At 37.3% G+C, this 20,308-nt stretch overlaps 1 protein-coding gene across 3 annotated transcripts in view; it reads left to right on the top strand.

The window, feature by feature from the left end:
* Positions 1-20,308, top strand: part of ITCH (itchy E3 ubiquitin protein ligase) — a 66,092-nt gene that overhangs the window by 21,676 nt on the left and 24,108 nt on the right. For all 3 annotated transcript variants that reach the window (XM_048048970.2, XM_048048971.2, XR_007158511.2), the window contains 8 exons: positions 4,909-4,999; positions 7,569-7,707; positions 10,221-10,345; positions 11,574-11,711; positions 13,875-13,917; positions 16,893-17,062; positions 18,300-18,534; positions 19,824-19,919. In XM_048048970.2, the coding sequence (XP_047904927.1) occupies positions 4,930-4,999; positions 7,569-7,707; positions 10,221-10,345; positions 11,574-11,711; positions 13,875-13,917; positions 16,893-17,062; positions 18,300-18,534; positions 19,824-19,919 (1,016 nt within the window). In that variant the 5' untranslated portion in view covers positions 4,909-4,929. Of the gene's footprint in view, positions 1-4,908; positions 5,000-7,568; positions 7,708-10,220; positions 10,346-11,573; positions 11,712-13,874; positions 13,918-16,892; positions 17,063-18,299; positions 18,535-19,823; positions 19,920-20,308 lie in introns of those variants that run through there.

Here is a 20,308-nt window from a genome sequence, read left to right as displayed (position 1 = left end):
AGGCAAAAGTAAATGAAGACCCTTCCTTCCTGCCATCTATTTTCTGAAAGTGTTGATAATATCTGGGCTGTGGCCCTCCAGAATTTCATCTTCTGCAACAAACAAACGCAAGAGACAAATTTGGTGATGAACTTTGCTGTTGTAGATTAAAATGCCACTGGAGATGATGCAGTTTGGCCTAACTGCATGTCATGCTGTAGGGGAGGTTTTGGAGAAAGCACTATGGTGAGAGTGGAAATTCAAAAAACTGAATCCCAAAAGCGTGTGTGGACTAAGGTTGTGACTGAAGTGGATTTATTCTAAGCTGTGTTTGTTCCAACCTGTCTGAGCACAAAAAGTGGCATATGCACTTTTGAAACTGAGCACAACCACAGTTTGTCTTGCTAAGATGCTGTTAAGTGAGCAAAAAATGTTGCTGCTTTTATGTGATTGCAGCTGTCCATGGCATTTATTGGTGTTTTTCCTTGCTGTTTTCTTTATATTGTGAGCTTAATGAATTCTGCATATCTGCTTTTGTACTGCTCTCTTCAAAAGGAGAGGTGAGGCACTTTTACATGGAGCAGCAGAAGCATCAAGTAGTTATTAACCTGATAGAACCTAATGAAATCTGGGTTGAATCTTACTAGCATTAGATTGAATTTCAGTGAGATATGAAGCGTGTGGACTGACTGCATTAGGAGCTCAGAGCTCTGCAGAGGGGCAGCATGACATGGCCATGTGAAGGAATGAGAAGACAGGATCAGCTCGTGGCTGGCGTGGTTTCAGGTCAGGACTGGGAGGAAAGTGTGGCTCCGTGATCTCCTGGGACATATTCTACTTGTCAGATTCTTCTTTTGTTTTTTCTTGTGTGTTACCACCCAATTCCACTAAGGTTGCATTTCCAAAGGTGAAATGTAAACTTCTGAAGCTCATGTTGGCTGATGCATCTTCTGCTGTGCTCCCTGTTGCAAGCCATCTTAAAACAATAACAGTCCCTAGTTCATTGTGCATGCACATACACAAAGGAAGAATAATGAAAGCTGTCATTCAGCTCTTATAAAACAGCGGAAAATTCTGGGCGGCTTAAAATTAAAGGCTGTCAGATGGTTTAAAATCAACAAGCATTGCTGAATGGTCCCAGTTTACAAAGCAGAAAGTTGTACCGGACTAATGTAGCATAATTTATCTAATAAACTGCACATTACTGTAGCATGTTACAAAAAATAAATTTAACTAGGAGGATGTATGTAGCCACCAAAGTGATTCAGGCAAGCATTTCAATGGTTATTTCTACTGACAAAAAACATTAATTCTATATTATGCTATATTATTATGTCTTTCAATATGCTAAATAATTTGTGTGGTTGTGTTCATTTCTTAAGAAAATTAAACTTATGCGATCATGCTCTCAAATGTCTGTTACCCTGCCTTTCTTCTCTATTATCACAGCTTTTGAACCTTTCAACTAATGTTCCCAAATCTCAGATTCTGGCATGTTTCTTGGAAATGGGTAGTGGCATCCAGGAGAAAAAAATTTCAATATGAGCTTACTATAATTTAAAGAAAAAAATATCCAAACAACTAAATATTTATGAAGATGCATATAATTTTCTACTGCCCAAGAAAAGGTTGAGTAGGGATTCTCAATTGTCTGGAATGATAATTATTTTCAACTTGTAGAAGTACTTGTTGCATTACTATATCTTGAATTATATTTTTGTTTGTAAAATGATGACTTATAACACAGGTTGAAAGCAATCATTGTGTTCCTTTCCATTGGCAAGGGGACCAAAAGTCTAGTACAGTTACCGTGCTTGTCAGCATTCATAACTTCACGCTTAATGGCTTGTTCACATCTAGCTGCTGACAGAATTGCTTGTCTTTAAGAAAGATGTCTGCTTTTTGCAGAATACTTGGTATTGTCCCTACTGTAATAAAACAAACTGGAAATATTTTTATAATTATTCAAGATTGTAGTCTTTATTTTGCAGTTATGCTTATAAATTGCTCTAGGCTGTTTTTTTGAGCTGAAACGACGTGCAGTTACCATTAAAAAATGGCTGCTAAGACAGCAGTTTCTTACCAGATTTTAATTTTTGTGTGTCTTTGTTACATAAACAAAGAGGAGTTAAATGCTAAAAATTAGATCTAAATACAGCCATCCATGGGATTTTTGTCACTTACAGTACTGTTACCTTTTGCAGTTTGATTAGGCTCCTTCAGTGTTGTTCACTAATCATCATGGATTTTTGTTTGAGCAATTAATGTATTTTAGCATGCTTCCTGAGAAAGCGAGGTAAATACACTTAACACTGTCACTCCTGCTGTACTCTTCTTCCCCTTCTTCTGTTTGCCACTTTGCGACCTGTGCTACCTGCTGATATCCAGTCCAGCTACAAACTGATGGAGCTGGAGGTATCAAAGATGATAAAATTTCTAAAAGTTACGAAAAATCTGGATAGTGTGTGTACATGCACGGCAAGGAAGAGACTGAAATTAGTGCCCAGCTGAGAGAAAAGCTGCAGTGTGAGCTGAGCGATGGCTCCTTGCTGGACACCTGGCATTGTGCGCGCATGGCTGGGATCCAGCTCTTGTGCTTCGTGTGCTGAGGCTTTTTCAGCTGGCAGAAGGGGAGCAGAAAGGGTGCGGGGAACAAGGTGTCCAAAAACACAAAGAGAAACAGGGCTGGTAAAATGTGCAGGGCATGGGGAAGGTGAACAAAGGGACAAGGACATGCCAGCTTGCTTGATGCTTTGTCCTACAGACCTCTTTTTTTTTTTCCCCCCTTCCTTCCTTGCTTAACTAGCGAAGCTTCCTATAACTGAAGAGCTTCTACGTTTTAGCAAATGTTCAACAAAGTAAGACTCTTCAATTTTGTTGTTTGAACAGTAATTAGAAACTTTACAGTAGCTGAGAGAACTAAACAATGTGTGATATAATTTCTTAATTTTAGAAGTATTGGGAGGCAGTAGGTTCTTGAAATTTGACTTAGGCTAGTTAGTAAGAACTGCAGGTCTCGTGTAAGCACTTGCACATCTGTGTGCTAATTCAGATAGATTAATGTGTTTTCAGGAAGGTCATTTCACATGTGATTAAGCTATAGGAATTTTTTTCTGTATTTTCTTAATGAAAATGGTAAAATATAAATAAAATATTTTTAATAAGCGTAATCTGCAGGCTTAGAAATGAAAATAGCTTTAACATGCTTCTGCTGTATGTGCTTACTGTGTGACTTCAAATGTAAATTAATTATCACCTTCAGTAATTACGTTTGTACTGTGTGCGGTATTATTTCTCCAGGTGGAAATAGCAGCTGTCTTGTAAATGCCAACTCCTTTAGGCTGTCTGGGATGTCTGTATTGGTCTAGACACTTTATTCAACCGCTTTCTTAAAGCGTAAAGGTTACCTAGCAAGTTTTGGTAGAACAGGATCAGCCTTAAGAATTGTCTTCTAAAATCTTGTACATTTGAATAACTTTCAAAAACATTAAAAGCTTTTTCACTCAAGCTGGGTTTAGATTTGTGTGATTTGCATCTGGAATCTGGTAAAGATTTGGCAATATTCAAATCCAGTCTCCTTTCTCAAACTCCGTGTTGCATGGCACGCAGGTGATAAGGCCCGCACTTGTGGGTTAGACTGCTTGTGGCATTCCTGTTGGGGAAATCCACACATGTCGCCCTTTGTACTCCAGATAAAGGCAGCAGCAGCTTAAGGTAACTTGATCCTTTCATTTCTGGCAACAGCACTGTGTGCTGCAAATGACCTGGTCCATGATGTTTGCTGGGCCGAGGGATTCAGGCTGGGTGGCGGACGAGAGACGTGCCCAGCACTTGGGAGACTCGCAGGCGCTGAGGAGATGGGTAGGCCGTACGCGTGGGTCAGTGGCTCTGGCTGCAGGGGGCAGTGAAGATGTGGCACGGTGGGGATGTGACATGGGAGGGGGTGCAGGAAGAAGTCTGGAAGTCAGGTTCAGCTGGTAATTTGGAATCTTCAGTAACCCTTTTGTTTTCCAGTGGGTAAAGCTATAAAGGACTTACAGCCCTCGCTCCCTCAAGGTTGACCTGAACAAGTGTTTTAAAAATCCAGATATATTTGTCTCCTATGAATATTTCCAAACTAATCTCTATTTCAATATAATATGAAACACAGTTTCATTTCTGTCTGTTAACATCCAAACTATATGATGCATATTGTCCCCTTTTTTCTTCTTCCTTCCCGCTGCCAAGAAACAAATACTGGACTGAGTACTCAAGTTTGAAGAGCAGTAGGATGCTGTTCACCTCAGTGCAGTGTGCAGGGGGTGCTGGAAGGCTCAGGCCACCGCAGGTGTGGTGAGAGGGAAGGTTGGGCTGTAAAGGAAGGGTGTCTTGTCCTCTTCCAGAAGTGATGTTTCCCCTCATAGTGAAGTGCGCTGTGGAATTACAACCCTGGGCTTTAGCTTTGATCTTACAAGTGGAGGCGAAAGACTTAGAGAAGCAGATTTCTCTAAATTCTCTTTTTAATGTAATAGTTCCTTTTTCATATGCTTGTAGGGTTTGTTTGTTTGTTTTAATATAAAATAATACTTGACGTGGGTAGGTAAACTTCTTACCCAGGACTTACAACATTTAAAAAGGCAGATATTTTCAGATGTAAGAGGTACAGTAAACTTTGGTAAGATAAGAATGTTGTTCACACTCAATCAGTGGGCAAATTCAAGGGACGAGATCAAAAGACCTTTTCTGACAAGGACAGGGATGTTTACGGATCATGTTATGGCAGAGACAAAGCCCTTTGTGAACCATATTTGGTACTTCAGGGAAATGGAAAGAAAAGAGAGAGCAAGAGTGCCAGTTTTGTTTGCAGCGTAATGTATCTACATGTCAAAAAATAGATAATTTCATTTTTGAGTTTCCAGTGATTGAAATGTTTACATTTTCTTTATCCAGATTCAAGATCCAGCCCATATTATGGCTGGCACTGGATCCAAATCGGGATCATCTAGTGGGTTTTCCATGAAATCACAGCTTCAAATCACTGGTAAGTCATTTAAAATTATATATCCCTTTCTGGTTAAAAATGTAAAAGTAAAAAGCGTTTTTCCCATAATGAAAGAGTAATTACTAGTATGTTGCATTTCAGCAAGTTTTTAGTAGTTCAAAACCAAGAGAAATAGCAAAATAAAACTAATAGTTTAATGCAATCATGAATTGGCAGAAATTCTTCTGTTTTATTCAAAATTTCATCTAAAATGCATTTTGAAATTATACATTTTCATGTAAGGAAGGAAGAAATTATTTTTGGATACTGTTAAGTCAATTGTACAGAACAGTTTTCTTTGAAATGTAAAAATGTAATACAATACTGCTTTCTGTTGCTAACACTTCACATAATATCAAACTTAACAATTTCACATAATCTTTTTACATCTCAAGCTAAGTTAATTTGAACTACTGTTCATTAAATTTGACTTGCTACTACTTTGTTAAATGTTTTCATGGCACCATTATAAAAGTGTTTTTAGTAAGTATTGATGACAATATTACTATAATTGGGGACCTGTAGATTGCATATGAATGGATTTACATGGCATGCTTTTGCTTTTTGTAGTGCCCTACCAACAGAGCATCTGTTGAAACTTATTCATCAAGTTTTCTTCACTTTCTAACTGACAAATTTTACTGAAGTGTCAAAGCTGAAGCCTGAGAATGCAAGATCTGTGGATATATGCAGGTCTACGTTTAGAAGCATTGAGGGTAAACTTTATGCAATAACTCTGCATATACCCACAGTTTCCACACTGAGGGTGCAAAGTTGATATTGTGGGGTTGAAAAGAATTGTCAAAAATAGATGGGGAGACTTTAGTCTAAACAGAAGTTTGGAAATGAACAAATTATGTTGCCCTTAACTATCACACTGAGGTCACAAGCTTGTGGTTTTTTTTCTCAGTGGACCATGAGGCTTTAAGAAAACCCTTGTCTATACAGACCGATATTGGCAAGAAGACTTGTAGAGGTTTCAAAGGAGGTACATCCTCTGCGTAGCTAAGGATTAAAGTGGTGATGCCTGTCTAAGGTTTGCTCCTTTAAAGGCCTATAACTCTCGTAAAGAAAGCAGAGTTAAAGAAATGTCTCATGTTCAAATGGAGACATTTATGATGGTTGATTTTTAATTTCTACAAAAGTTCAACCACACTTCTAGAAAACCATTTCCCTTGCAGGCAGGCTTTATCTTTTTGTAGAAAGTTCTGTAACCAAGTCTCCACCTGCCCTATTCTCATCTCTCCATTCTGCTGTCTTCGTTAGGTTTAAATTAACTTTCAGATTGTCTCTGTAAGTAAAACCTTGAAAATAGGTACACAGCTGCTGATATGTGCTGCCTCAAACTGGATCTTGATGTCTTTGAGGTAGATCGTGATGTTGAGGCATGAAATGCTGTAATGCTGAAGTAGTGGAGGCATCAGGGGAAGGGAATTCATGAAATTAATTCTAGATAACTGAAGCTAATTTCTGAGTGCTCATATAAATAGAGAAAGAGTTTCCGTTGGGAGCAGTTCACAGCAGTTTATACTAAGCTACTTCTCTAAATCTCTAAAGGAGCGTAGACTATAAAAGGAATCTAGGTAGATTAGCCACATGGACTTGAATTAGTTATCTTTTTTTAAGCATGTAGAATAGCTGATCTGAGATGGGTGTTGAAAATACAGGAGACCAGGTTGACATTTGTAGCAACAGAGCAGAGTTACTTGGCTGATTAGAAATGATCATGTATTTGTTTTAAGTTTTGTTTTATGAGCTTAGTGCTGTCAATGAATCTAAGAACGCTCCTCATCAAGGAGTCAAATAGACTGGGGTAACTGTTGGGGTAACGTGTGTTTCTTTGGCTAAATGGAGGCAACTCACAGTGTTTGACAAGCCAGGACCATTGCAGTAAGTTATGTTGAATGTTAGAAAAAAATAATTACAAAAAATCCAGATTTATGTTGCTGCCCAGCCATTAATACAAAGAGTATATTTACTAACACGAGAAACGGTCTAGAGCTGCAAGTCCTGTCCAGGTTTTGTTGCAGAACAGCAGGTAGTTATTGGAACTCTGAATTGTGCCTTTAGTTAGCTTTTCTGTAATTTTACTTTGTTACAGAAAGCTTAACACAAAGTTCTTTCTGTTAAAGATCTTTTCATCAGAAGTTGTGGCAGTTGTCCAAGATTGCTTAATGAGGACGATGGATCGTATTTTGAGCTTTTTAACAAGCAACTGTAATAAATTCCAGGCATTTTTCTGGCTGCCGATAAGGAGGAGGAGGTTCTAGAGGATATTTTGTACTTTCAACACTAAAGTGCTTTTGGAATCTTACACTGATAATTATCAATGATAGTGTCTGATGGTATAGAAATACTGTTGCATGTTTTAGGCTTTTGTTTGAACTATAGCATTGGACAAAATGGTCTGAAATGCAAGAACATATTTGGAAAAAAGAATGTGTTTTTCTCTGCAGCATTACTGTCAGGTGTCAATGACCTGGTATTTGAATACTGAAGTACCCAGCTGAAAAATACTTTTAGCGGTTGAAATACTTAGTCAGTTATATTTTTTTCTCTTTCTTAACAGTTATTTCAGCAAAACTGAAAGAAAAAAATAAATGGTTTGGACCTAGCCCTTATGTGGAAGTCTCAGTAGATGGACAGTCAAAGAAGACAGAAAAATGCAACAACACAAGTAGTCCGAAGTGGAAACAGCATCTTACAGTGTATGTTTGGTGGTTTTGTTTTCCAGTTTGAGCTAAATTAATGCTGTGATTCGTTTGATGATAAAACTGGCAGTGCCATGCACATTTTTTGTTGCTGCATTTAAGGTTACTTTTTCATGGTTGAAAATTGTTGCTGTTCTTTGTGCAGCACTGTGTGGTCTAACCTTCGTCTTCCCCCATAAATTTGTTTCTCTGTCATAAGGCTTCTGAAAACTCGAGGGAATATGAGGGGCAGGTGAATATTTTACCTCTAAAAGTGACTTTCTAGAAGCAGTTTTGAGAGTATATTCTTAATTGTAATATCATCAGCGCTTTCATAATGCTCATCTTTCCGCTGTTGTCAGAATACTTTTGAGAAAGAAAAAGAAAAATCCCCAGACTTTTAGGTTTTTCTTAGTACCAGGAGAGTTGCTTTATTCTCCAAGGTTTGCTGGCTTGCATACACCATCTCAGATGCAATCATCTTCCTGCACAATACCTAGTAAGATTTAGCAGTTTTGAAATGAGCATGGTTTGGTTCAGCTTGTTTGGGGGGTAGAGGGAAGGGAGTAATTGCTCTGGTAAAAGTTACTTCTGTTATCCTATGTTTCTTCTCCAGTGAGGTGCTCTCCCAGTACATAACTGCTGACAAGGGTTTAGGAGTGGAGGGCCTCACAGCACGGGTCATTGAGAGCTTTCAGGTTTAGAGAGAAGCTTAGCTGACAGCTTCTCTAGGAACAGGTCCGCACCATCTCTGCCACAGGCTGACCAATTTGAACAGCCTATGTGTTTGGCAGAGGTTCCAATGTTGTGGTTCTATCACCTAGTCAGATAAAAAGATTCTTCAGAGAGAACTTTGTTGTTTGGACTATGTAGAGGCTTACATTGCCACAGTTTGTACTGTGTCTATGCTGTGGAAGACATTGCTTCAGGTTATTAGCACCAGATTTTTGTGTCACAAAACCAAGTAACTGTCCTTTAAAAAAAAAAAAAAGACAAGCCTGAGGAAAGTGAAATGGAGGTAAAAATAAAAAAAAAATGAATTCTTCAAATTGTTTGATTTGGAACAGAGAGAAACTGTTGTGGTACTTGGATCTATAAGGGATCTATAACGGATCTGTTTTCATAATAAACCTGGAGCCCATTCTCCAAGAATGTAATAAAAATGTCACACTGTGTAAATAATACATCCCACTTCTGAAAGTGGTGAGAGAACTTTGTGACATGAGTCAGCAACGTGCCCTTATGGCTATAAATGTCAGTGTATGCTGGGGTGCATTAGAAGAGTGTTGGCAGCAGGTCAAGGGAGGTGATCCTGCCCCTCTACTCAGCCCTGGTGAGGCCACACCTGGAGCATTGTGTCCAGATCTGGGCTCCCCAGTACAGGAGGGACATGCAGCTCCTGGAGTGAGTCCAGAGGAGGGCTGTGAAGATGATTAGAGGACTGGAGCACCTGTTATATGAAGCCAGGCTGAGAGAGCTGGGCCTGTTTAGCCTGGAAAAGAGAAGACTGAGGGGAGACCTCACTAATGGGTACAAATATCTGGGGGGAGGGTGTCGAGAGGATGGAGACTGTCTCCTTTCAGTGGTGACCAGCAACAGGACGAGAGGCAACGGGCACAAACTGAAGCACAGGAGGTTCCGGCTCAATATGAGGTGGCACTTCTTTACTGTGAGGGTGACAGAGCACTGGGACAGGTTGCCCAGAGAGGTTGTGGAGTCTTCTTTTCTGAAGATACTCAAACCCCGCCTGGATGCCATCCTGTGCAATGTGCTCTAGGTGATCCTGCCTGGCAGGGGGGTTGGACCAGATGAACTTCAGAGGTCCCTTCCAAACTCAGCCATTCTGGAATTCTGTGACTTGTTAAGTTGTGGAAGAATTGTAATGTTCTTTTTGTCTCTCTCTATATGTTCTACAGCCAGAAATGTACTAGTAAAATGTTAGATCATTTTATATATATATATATATATGTGTGTGTGTGTGTGTATATTTTTTTTTCCACACGATTCAAGTATGTAGCAATTTATCAGGAGAACATTCATCTTCGCAAAATACTTGAAATAGTTTAGAACAGTTTTGAGTACTATCCTTTTTACAGGATGTACTAAAATTTTCAAATAACATTTTCAGAAGGGAAATTTTGCTGTATTCCCTCTGTGTAGAAAATTCTCATGACAAGGTATACAGATGCTGAATATTCATGAGATGTGAACCCGCAAGAATCAGTCTTTTTTTTCTAATCTTGGTTACACAGTTGTTAATTACAAACTAGTAGTCTTTCTATAAGTATTTCCCTTAAAACGATAATAAAAAACGTACTCACTCTGTGAACAGTCTTGCAACACATTTTATTGATGTCTCTCTCCTATATGAAAGAGAAAGTAACTGTGTACTAAAACTTTATAATTTAAAAGGGTTTAATGTTATCACCGTGATTTCTTTGAAACTTAAATGTTATTTAAAAACAGTTGTTTTAGATTATTCAGTTCAACCAACAAGTGCCTTTACGTAATATTCAACCTTTTCTTTTCAGAATTGTCACTCCTGTAAGTAAATTAACCTTTCGAGTCTGGAGCCATCAAACATTAAAATCTGATGTCCTTCTGGGAAGTGCTGCTCTGGATATTCATGAGACTTTGAAATCAAACAGTATGAAACGTAAGTATAAGTTTGAGTGCTGTGTGCAACTCTCTGAAGACTACATGGGCCTCAAGAATTCCTTTTGTTGCTGCAGATTGCATTTATGAGCTTCCTCAGGCTTTTTCAGTGTTATCTTTCTTTGTTATACACAATCTGCTATGGTGTTATTGGAAATGTGGTATTTTTCATTTTGCTTTTGTGTACAGGAGTGAAGGCTTACTTAAAGCATTTCTTTTTTCATAGTGTAAAAGCTACAACTCAGATACATTCCTAGTGCTAGACCAGGAAATGTGTGAAGCTTTGTTATTGTTGTTCTAAATAGTGTTTTAGGGGCATGTTGCATGAAAAAGCATCTTAAAACAAGTTAGCCTTTAGGCAGTATGTGCATCCTGTGAAGGTTCAAAGCAGAATACAACACATCCATTACAGTATTTGTGTTGCTACAGTATATAGCACCGATGTGCTCTCATACTTGTGTTCTGTGCTTTTAAGATGTCTTTGCTTTTGTAATTTCAAATGTGGACACTGTAAATGCGGCATGTTGATAGCAGTGTAACAAACTTTTCTCCTGATAGACTGTTACTGTCCTGTTGATTATGGGTAAAAATTGCCTTGGGTAGCTACATTGTTCTGTATGACACTTGATATCATGCTGTATCACTGAATTTTGTTTTGGGCATGGTTATTTACAGTTGAGTTTCGATGAAAAAACATGAATTTTGTTTTGGGCATGGTTATTTACAGTTGAGTTTCGACGAAAAAACATGATGTACCAGAAAAATGTCTTTGGTCTAGGGATGTGATGCAAGGTTTTCTAATGTTCTAAAAATATTCTAAATGCAAAATTGCATGTCATTAGATAAATTTGAAATGCTGTAATCTGAAGATAGAATTGATATCTGCTCTGAATGAAAAATGAGGTGAATTACATTTCCTAACTATAGGTTTTTGAGGACAGGTGTACTAATTGCTTGAGTAGTGTGGGCAGAACCTGGAGACTCGATTTCTGTTGTAATGTTAACCCTTTCTTTAGGCAGCAACAAGCTTATGCTCTACTATTCCCATTTTTATAGAAATAATATCTTTTACTGATACGTGGAAATGATTAGCTTTACCACACAAAGCATAAAAAAATATGGAGAGTGTGAGCTATGATAACTGTGGTCTGTGATTGTCTTCTTAAATTAAATGTACTCCTTCGTTATATAGTAAGATAAACTCCCACTTTTTTTCTGTACTTTTTCAGTTGAACAGGTAGTGGTGACATTGCATCTTCTTGGTGACAGAGAACCAGCAGAAGTGGTAGGAGATTTGTCTGTCTGTCTAGATGGGATGCAGGTAGATCCTGAGCTCCTAACCAATGGTGATGCCTCAAGTACAAGGAGTAAGTTCAAATGTACAATCTACGTGTAGTGTCTGGTATACAAAGCTTTTTCTGCTGGATGTTTTAACACAATGTTGTAGTAATGGTTTTCGTTTTTTTTTCACTTCATATTTGTAGAGACCGGAACTCCTGTGTGCTTTATTTTGAGGTGGAGTCATAGTCCACAGCAAAGATTATCAGCATTACTGTAATGCAAATAAGATCAGAACATTTCTTTTCTGGACTTCACTAACTTTTATCTAGCAATTCCAAACTGCTTTTATGCCTTGTTTTAATGAAAACCTTTAGTTTCCCTCGGTTTTTCATAACATCATAAGCAGAAAATCAATATAAAGCAGGTTAGTTTAGTCTCATAAATATTCCAATGGCTAGGAAACAGTATTTTTTATTATCTTTAAATATCTCATTTAATTTAAGTAAATGCTTTCATAGATTTTGTTACCTCTGGAGTGCTGCAGGGTGAGACTCACTATTCTTTCTGTTAAGTTGATATCTTCAGTCTCAGATAACTAGTATGATAACTGAAAATCTTGAAGTAAAATGTGTAATTAGACTAAAATAAAAAGTAAGAGATTTTAGTTCCATTGGTGCAGAACAGGCAAAAGAGCATGTCTGAGGGTAAATGCACAGTGCAGACTAGAAACATGTAAAGTGACTAGCTACAGCAGATAGCTTCTCCAAAGCTAGAGAAATAAACTAGGCAATTGATTGGCTTGTTCAAGAAAAGCAGTTTTTTGGGCTTCTGTTTTTTTCTTAGGTTTGTTTGTTTTAAAGGACTAAATGAGGTTGATTTCTGATTTCATCCAAGTATCACAGGAACGCTGAGTTAGCACACCAGGCTTTTAACCATTATTTCTTAAGGCTTTTGTTTTTTCTGTAAAGAAAAGCCAAATACTTGGATTGCGTGGGACTTCTAGAGCAGGGCTGAGGTATGTTGACAGAAGCACCTGGTGAAAGTAACAAATTTTTCTCAGATGAAATATTGGAAGAAGTAAAAGCATGGATGAAAACAATTTCCGTGAATTCATCTACTGAGAAAAACATGCTACTAAGTAGAAAAAGTCATGCAGTTAGTTGAACTGAGTACTATGTATAGTTTTGGGCTCTACAGTACAAGGCAGATGTTGACATGCCAAGCAGAAGCTCAGCAGAGGGTTACCAGGTCATCTGGTGACTGGAGCAGATGAGGAAAGAGTGAAATCTTAAGAAAATGTAGTCTAACACATTCTTATTTTACAAAACTGGAGGTACTGATAGGCAGATACACTGTTTACTGACTAGCATTTTAAGTTAAGATTTCTGTTTCTGTAATTAAAATCATCTCCTTGTACAGCACATTAACAGCATTTTATAATAAACAGCCTTTACATCATAGTCTTTATCTTAGATTTGTAGTTAGTTCCCATCAGAACTGATAACTGATTCTCTTGTTAATTATATTCATTTAATTCTGTGGAAATAGTGTTTGTGCTGTCTGTATGAATGAGTAGTTCAGCGTTGTATATTCAAGCATTGTGAGTACTGGCACAAAAGGCAAATATTTGCAAGGTAGCTGAATAAGCAGTTGCAAAACATTTGCAGATCTAGCCTGAGTTGCTGTAATTCTGTTAGGAGGGCAGCCAACTTCTGTACCTGCTTGAATGCCTTTATGCTAAACAATTTACAGAGAAAGGGAAGGGTCCAGGCTGGATAGCCCGAGATAGCAAAGTCCCTGCTGTTGTTTGCTAGCCAGTCAGATAGAAGATTTTAAAGAAGTTGTTGCCCTAACTGCTCTGCATATCAGCAAAACAGGGTAGAGAATATGAAAAGGAAGCTCCACTTGAAAAATGGAGAACGCTACATGATATTGTTACAAAGACAGAAGACAGTGACCTGTGTGCATTTAGCAATATTCATACAGTGGAATGAAGTAGTGTTTTAACTTCCAAAAAGTGGAAATATTGCTGCTTTCATGCTTCACAGCAGCAGTGCATTAAAAATCATATAAAGAGAGATGAAAAATATATAGTCTTGAAATAAGACAGAAGATAAATAGCACTTACAGTGCATCACCTCCACGTTTGAGAGAAATCTGAGCATTTAAGACTGTTTTGTTTTGTATTCTTGGAAATGATTTAAAGTGTTGCTCATACTACTGTTGTCTTTTTCTTTCTGTTATTTAAGGTCCTGTACAGAATGATAGCTCCAGAGCAAGGAATGATACACGGTAAGATTTTTTTCCTATTTTTTTTTGTACTGCCTTAGTGCTTGCATTTCTGAATGAGGAATTGTCTGTTTTACGTACATGATGACTGAAGAATTTCTGAGTGTGGACTGCAACAGTATCTGTTAAGATCTGAGCATATCCTTAAACAAAAATACTATACAATTGTGCATTCAAATATTAAGTTTTTTTCTGTATGAACCACATCTAGCTTCAGTTTGCCTCCATACCTGACTGATCTTTTGTGTTTTTATCCCTTTGTGTTCCTCATCTCCTCAAAAAGCTTCATTCCATGAAAAAGTGTGCTACAGACGTAACATATTCTTCAGCCTTATAAAGGCCTTAAAAGAAATGCCTTATGGATTATTTAGTTTTGTTAATATGTATCTTTAAAAACAATATATTGTGAGAATGCTGGCTTTGAGTTTGGCAGTTACTCTTTAAAGATCTTTTCTGTGTTTATCTGTTTCATTTAAAATATTATAAAATTGCATGGACATCTTTGGCATCAGAACAAATGCTTTGGTTTGGTTGTGTCCACTAGCAAATCTAGCTACCCTGTTTTTACAATTAATCCCAGTAATAGTTCATTCTCTGCTTACCCTGAGCCACACCAAAATTGCTGGAAGGGGTACGTGCTGGCTTTAATTGTTCTTCACTGGGCACTTTGAGCTATTGCTGTAAGGTGCATGCATATCCTGCTGTCTCTTTTGGGAATGTGGCACCTGGAGCTAAGAGTGCTAACAGCTATGGGACCAGTGATATTTTAGCTGCCACAGTGGCATACTTTGTACATTTCTGCCTTAAAGAGGACTGAAGTACATCTGATGTTATACTTACTCTCATACATCAGTTTGCATTTGTAGTTCAGAAAATGTGAACCTTTTCACATACATTATTCTTGGATTTATAACTCTTGTGAAAATTCTTGAGCTCAGTGCAATTTTTCAGTATCACAGGCAAATTCTGTTCTGTTTTGAGGACATCTGGTTGAGTGTGAGCTTGACTGGCCCCACTGTGAGGAACTAGTTCAGAGAGTATAGTAACAGTATACTTCATTTTTTTCAAGGAAAACTAGCAAGCTGCAGTTTAGAACTAGTCTAAAAAGGAGTTGTCTTACTCCAAAGTACAGACTATTTCTACTTTTAATGTCTGCTGAGTGTAGCCTCCATTTTTAAGACAAGGGTCCATCTTATGTACTAAAGTAAAAAGTTGTCTTTGAGATTTGTTTAATCTCCCAGTGATTAACCAAATTGTTTCAAAATAAATTATAATAATAAAAATCCCACAGATGCATAAATACCACTGTTTTTTTTACACAGTTTTGTTTTACAACATGGAAGTATCAGAATTATATTTAGCCTTTTTAAGACAATACCAAAAGCTGTCTAATAACTAGTGTTTTACGGTTGATATGGGATTATGTACCATGCTAGTTGGTAGGATAAGTGTGACCATACTCAGTGGATTAACCTGCAACGAGAGCACCAAGCTGCTTTAATTAGTTTTCAGTACTACAAGTATTTTAAATATTTGTACAGTGCACAACGCTCTTGGATGACCTCTGGAGTAGCTAAGTTAAATTCCACTATTCTTTTATAGATTATAACTCACTGAACTGTGTAGGCTAGAGCCTTTCCGTAACAGTTTTATTTTCTATTTTTTATGCCCAGAAGAATGTTTTCATGCTTGAGTATTCCGAATGTCTGAGTGTATAATAGTATAATAATTGTAGTAACATGTGCATAGTTTTAGTACTAACCAGTGGGGTTTCTGGTGTTCATTAAAGGTTTATTTTCAGGATCATGTAAATGATCTGGAGTATGTTTAGCAGTGCTTATTGCTATATACATATGTTTGCTGCCTGTTCCAGGTACATGAAAAATAAAAGGTTATACTTGACTTTATTATTCAAACAGCAGCAGTGTGTTTTCTGGGACTGAGGAAAAGCTAGGTGGTAGTTCTTGCAAACTTCATGTCTCTAACAATTTGTACATGCTTTCATAGTCATCTACTTTAGGGTTGTTGCGGTATGGTATAAATTGTCGTATGTACCACACCTGCTATAGACCAAAAGTGTGTTTGATGCTGAGGTCAGATATATATGGTTCTGCTTGATCCTCTATGACTATGTGATTTAATTAGGCCTACCTACTGATACTTGTGTGTACTTAAAAGTATGTGATTTTAGAGGTATTGGGTTGAAACCATAAGCTGCGTTTTTGTTACTAATGGCCTGTGTATTTGACTTGTCAGTCCACTAGAATTTTAATAGATCTTTTTTATTTTGCTCAACATATATAATTCTGAAAATGTTTTAGATGTAAAGATGTGGATACGTTTAACTCTGCTCAAAGAGGCACAAATATATCAGAATGTATAACCGAACAGCACAGAATGGATGGGGACTGGTATTTAAAGTTCAGTGCTTGAAAAGTTGAGAAGCTTATATTAATTCACACCTGCTGGTCAGAATGTGAATGCTTAGTCCTAAATTCTCTAGCCATTTCCAGAACTGAGTTTAGGAAGAAATCTGTGTATACGTAGTTAAGTCTTCTAAAATTATCAAGCATTCTATGTATTCTAAGCATGTGCTCACACTGTGGAGCCAATGCACACAGGCTGTTCTCTGGTCTTAATCAGCTTCCTGTCTTAGAGATGAATGGCATTCACGGGAGGGAATAGCTGAGCAGCAAAATGCAGAAGGCCTAAAGGCAGTTGTATTGAGCTGGATAATGAAAAAGGAGATTTCAGCAACAGATGTTAATACATCTGTTGCACTACCTTTTCATCTGTTGATACCTTGTATCCATCAGAACATAAACTATCAATGTTTCTACAAATATATAGGCTTTTATAATCCTTATGAATGTAAAAACCTCACTTAGTAGTAACTACTACATTCTCATTTCTTTTATAAAGCTTGGTGTAATCACAGACTCTTAGTATAATTCTCCTTTCTGTCTTTTCCTGCAAAGGACCAACTCAAATGGCCTCGAAAACTCTGAAGATGCTGCTCCCAATGAAAACAAGACTGTTAATGGCAGTGATTCTCCATTACTCACAAATGGAAGCTGCAAACCTTCTAGACCTCCCAGGCCTTCCAGACCACCTCCACCGACTCCGCGCAGGCCTACTTCAGTAGCTGGTATGTATTCTAGGAGCAGGCATTCATTTCAAAGCTATCGATAAGCCACGCAGTGTTAGAATGAACGCAGCGATTGCTGAGGCATGTTTTTAACTACTACATTTTGTCACGGCAAAATTTTTGGCAGTAAAGTTCTAAAAGATTCTTTTTTCAGCTTGCATTCAATATATACTGTTTAGTCATTGTTCATATTGTTAGAAAATTCTTGCCTCCATGTGTGATAAATGATGATTGTAGTGATGCTGCTAAATGTAATGGAGACGGTGCCAAAAGAACACAAAGGAATGCTACTATTACATTCCATTAAGTTTAATAAGACTTAGAAAGAAATCTACTGAAGGACTCATTGAACTCCCTCAAGTAGATAATACTGGGTTTTGAAAGACTAGTGACTTGTTTTTACAATTCTAGTTAAATTCTTTGAAATAGCAGCACTTAAAACATTGATTACTCTTTTGCATGGAAACAGATAAATGTGTTTTATTTTATCCAATCATTTAAAAACTACAAAACTTTGAGATGTAGTACTGAGAAGTTAGTTGACAGATGTTTTCAGGTTAACTGTTCCACACCCATACACTGCCATCTGTTTCAGTGATCCCATTATCACAGTTGATGATAAATACCTATTCGGGACTGGAAACTGGACTATAGTAATTACTTTAAAAGCTAAATCTAGTGTAGTTCAGTAATAAGGCCTGACTTATATACAGCTTTTAATATCACCCAGCAAATGGCATCCAGAAAAAAAAATAAAACAAAGAAAAGCTGAAAGCAGTTAAAGAATGCATGTATTCTCCATCCCACACCCTTAATTTTTCCACATCATGTCAATCTTTCCTTGAAAATATTAATGCATATTATCCATTACAATATCATTGCAAATAATAAATGCAAAATTAATCAATGCAAGCAAGTAGCTTTTTGTTTATAATCATTTAGTGTTTACAGAATGCAGACAACTTGCTTTGGTAAATATAATTTATTTTAACAGTAATGTCAAAATTGTGCAGCTCATGGCTGTTCTTGGATTAAAACATTTTTGCAAACCAAGAGGAAGTTGCATTTTTAGTTCTTGTGTAAAGTGTGAAATGTGGCTGTATGCAGACTCTTCAAAATACACATTTTTGCATGTTTACTTCCGTGATTCAGAACTTCTGAAATAGGTTGCTGATAAGTAGAGAAATACTAATTAGTGTTTTTTTCCCTTCATGTCTTTTGATCTCTGACATTATAGCAAGTATAAATGGTCCTTCATCCACATCTACAGAAAATGATGGGGCCAGTGCAGGATCGCTGGCAGGTACAGCTGCAAGTACGTCTTCAGAACAGAGCCCTGAGGGGGCAACAGCTGCAACAACAGCTCCTGCAACTGCTGCACTCACCACGCCTCCAGTATCAAGACAAGTCCAGCCAGGAAATCCTCCAGCTCAGGCACTTACTACAGTCAGTCAAGGTCCTCTTCCACCTGGGTATGAGTTTAATGATCTTTTGTGCTGATTTTTCTCATTTGATTTTCTTGCAGTAGGTATACTGAAACATTCATAACATCTACCTTTTACTGTATAACAAAAATCCCCCAAAATGCTTGAAGTGGAAGTTCTCTGAACTGTTTGATCTAGTATATCTTGAAGCATAGTTTATTCAAGAAAGAATTTGAACTTTCAAGTATTTCTGATGCTTGTCATATGCTGCCGAGTCAGTGAAACATGGAAGTTTTAAATCACAAGGCAGCTTGCTGTCTTCAAATTGAAATGAAGTCAGGTAGTAAAATACTGGAGTGGATAAGTAAACGAAAAGCTATTATTGCAGGACATAATTTGCTGTCTTCCATTTTGGAGGTCGCAGCTCCTGGGAGTAGTGCAGGCGTAATGTGGTATTTTACATGCATGTGGAATTTGCCAGGTGATTGGTCTGTTGCCTGAAAGCTCTCATGTAGATTCTTAACTTTTTCTTAAAAAAATAAATAAAAGTTTCTGGACTCTTTGAGTGAGGGAAAGCAAAAGCTTCCTGATGTGAATGGTATAATTGGAACTGACTGCAAATTAAGTCAGGTAATAAGCGGTGAGAGAAATCTGAATAACCTTACTTACAGGATAACTGTGAAATATAAAAGCACTCTTGAAAACATCAGTTTTTGCTTAACCATTTTGATTTTGTTAGAAATGACAAATTAGTATGCTTCCTTCCAATGTTATATTTGATACAAATACAAGAGTAAGTCAGTATCCCAAATGCTGCATATTCAGAAAATACATCAGTGCTCTTGTGATGAATTCCGTGTATACATGATGTGTACAAAATTTGTATAATTTGGGGATTTAAGTTGAATGAATGTTATTCTAATGGGATTATGCTCCTTAAACGATACTGCTCAACACATAACTGAACACATATTAAATACTGAATACAAAATACTGCTTCATTGCTTGATAAGACTGCATGCATATACATGCATTTTAGCTTCAGTTTTCCAGAAACTGGAGGTGGTCATGTAGAAAGTTTTTCTAAAATATTTTTCATTTTTTATTTTTTTTGTTCTAGTTAACATAGAATTACTGCTACTATGGACATCATACCACTGTATATTGTACAGCATTTTGGTGCATATCATGTACCAACATGGTCAGGTGTTTTACATAGAAATAAGCATTTTATGAAAACAAATACTTCTCCTCTTTATACTGTATGCTTCATACTATACATGAATGGTTGGAGTACATTCATCTCGAGAAAAACAAAACTATTGTTTTATTTTCAGTTGGGAGCAAAGAGTAGACCAACATGGTCGAATATACTATGTAGATCATGTTGAAAAACGAACTACGTGGGATCGGCCAGAGCCTCTTCCTCCAAGGTAAGCCATGTAAAATCGTCTCCTTGCCTAGGGTATGTTTGGATTGGTTGTATCAAAAATTGACTGACACCTTACTAAAGCTAAAGAGCAGGTTTGTAAATAGCATTGAGCTCAAACAATTGCTCCAGGTTGTCTCCAAAGAGTTCTGCAATAATGCATAGTATATAGTGTGGAAAAGAGTTGAATGTTAAAGATAACAGAATAGGAATTTCCTGTCAAAGAATAAGTGCGTGCCTGTATGCTGAAAAATGGGTTAAAGCTAAAGACAGCAGACATCCCTGACAGTAGAAGAGAACCAAAACCACAGAAAGGTATTTTGGGATTAAGGTAACTATTAGCTTGAGCAAGAATGCCCTTGGTTACTTCTTTATCCTGAGGTTACTGTTTAC

The sequence above is a fragment of the Anser cygnoides genome, chromosome 16 (assembly GCF_040182565.1).
Source record: "Anser cygnoides isolate HZ-2024a breed goose chromosome 16, Taihu_goose_T2T_genome, whole genome shotgun sequence".
NCBI classification, from domain to species: Eukaryota; Metazoa; Chordata; class Aves; order Anseriformes; family Anatidae; genus Anser; species Anser cygnoides.
Note: the sequence above shows the minus strand (reverse complement) of the source record. Positions and strands in the feature narration are given on the sequence as shown.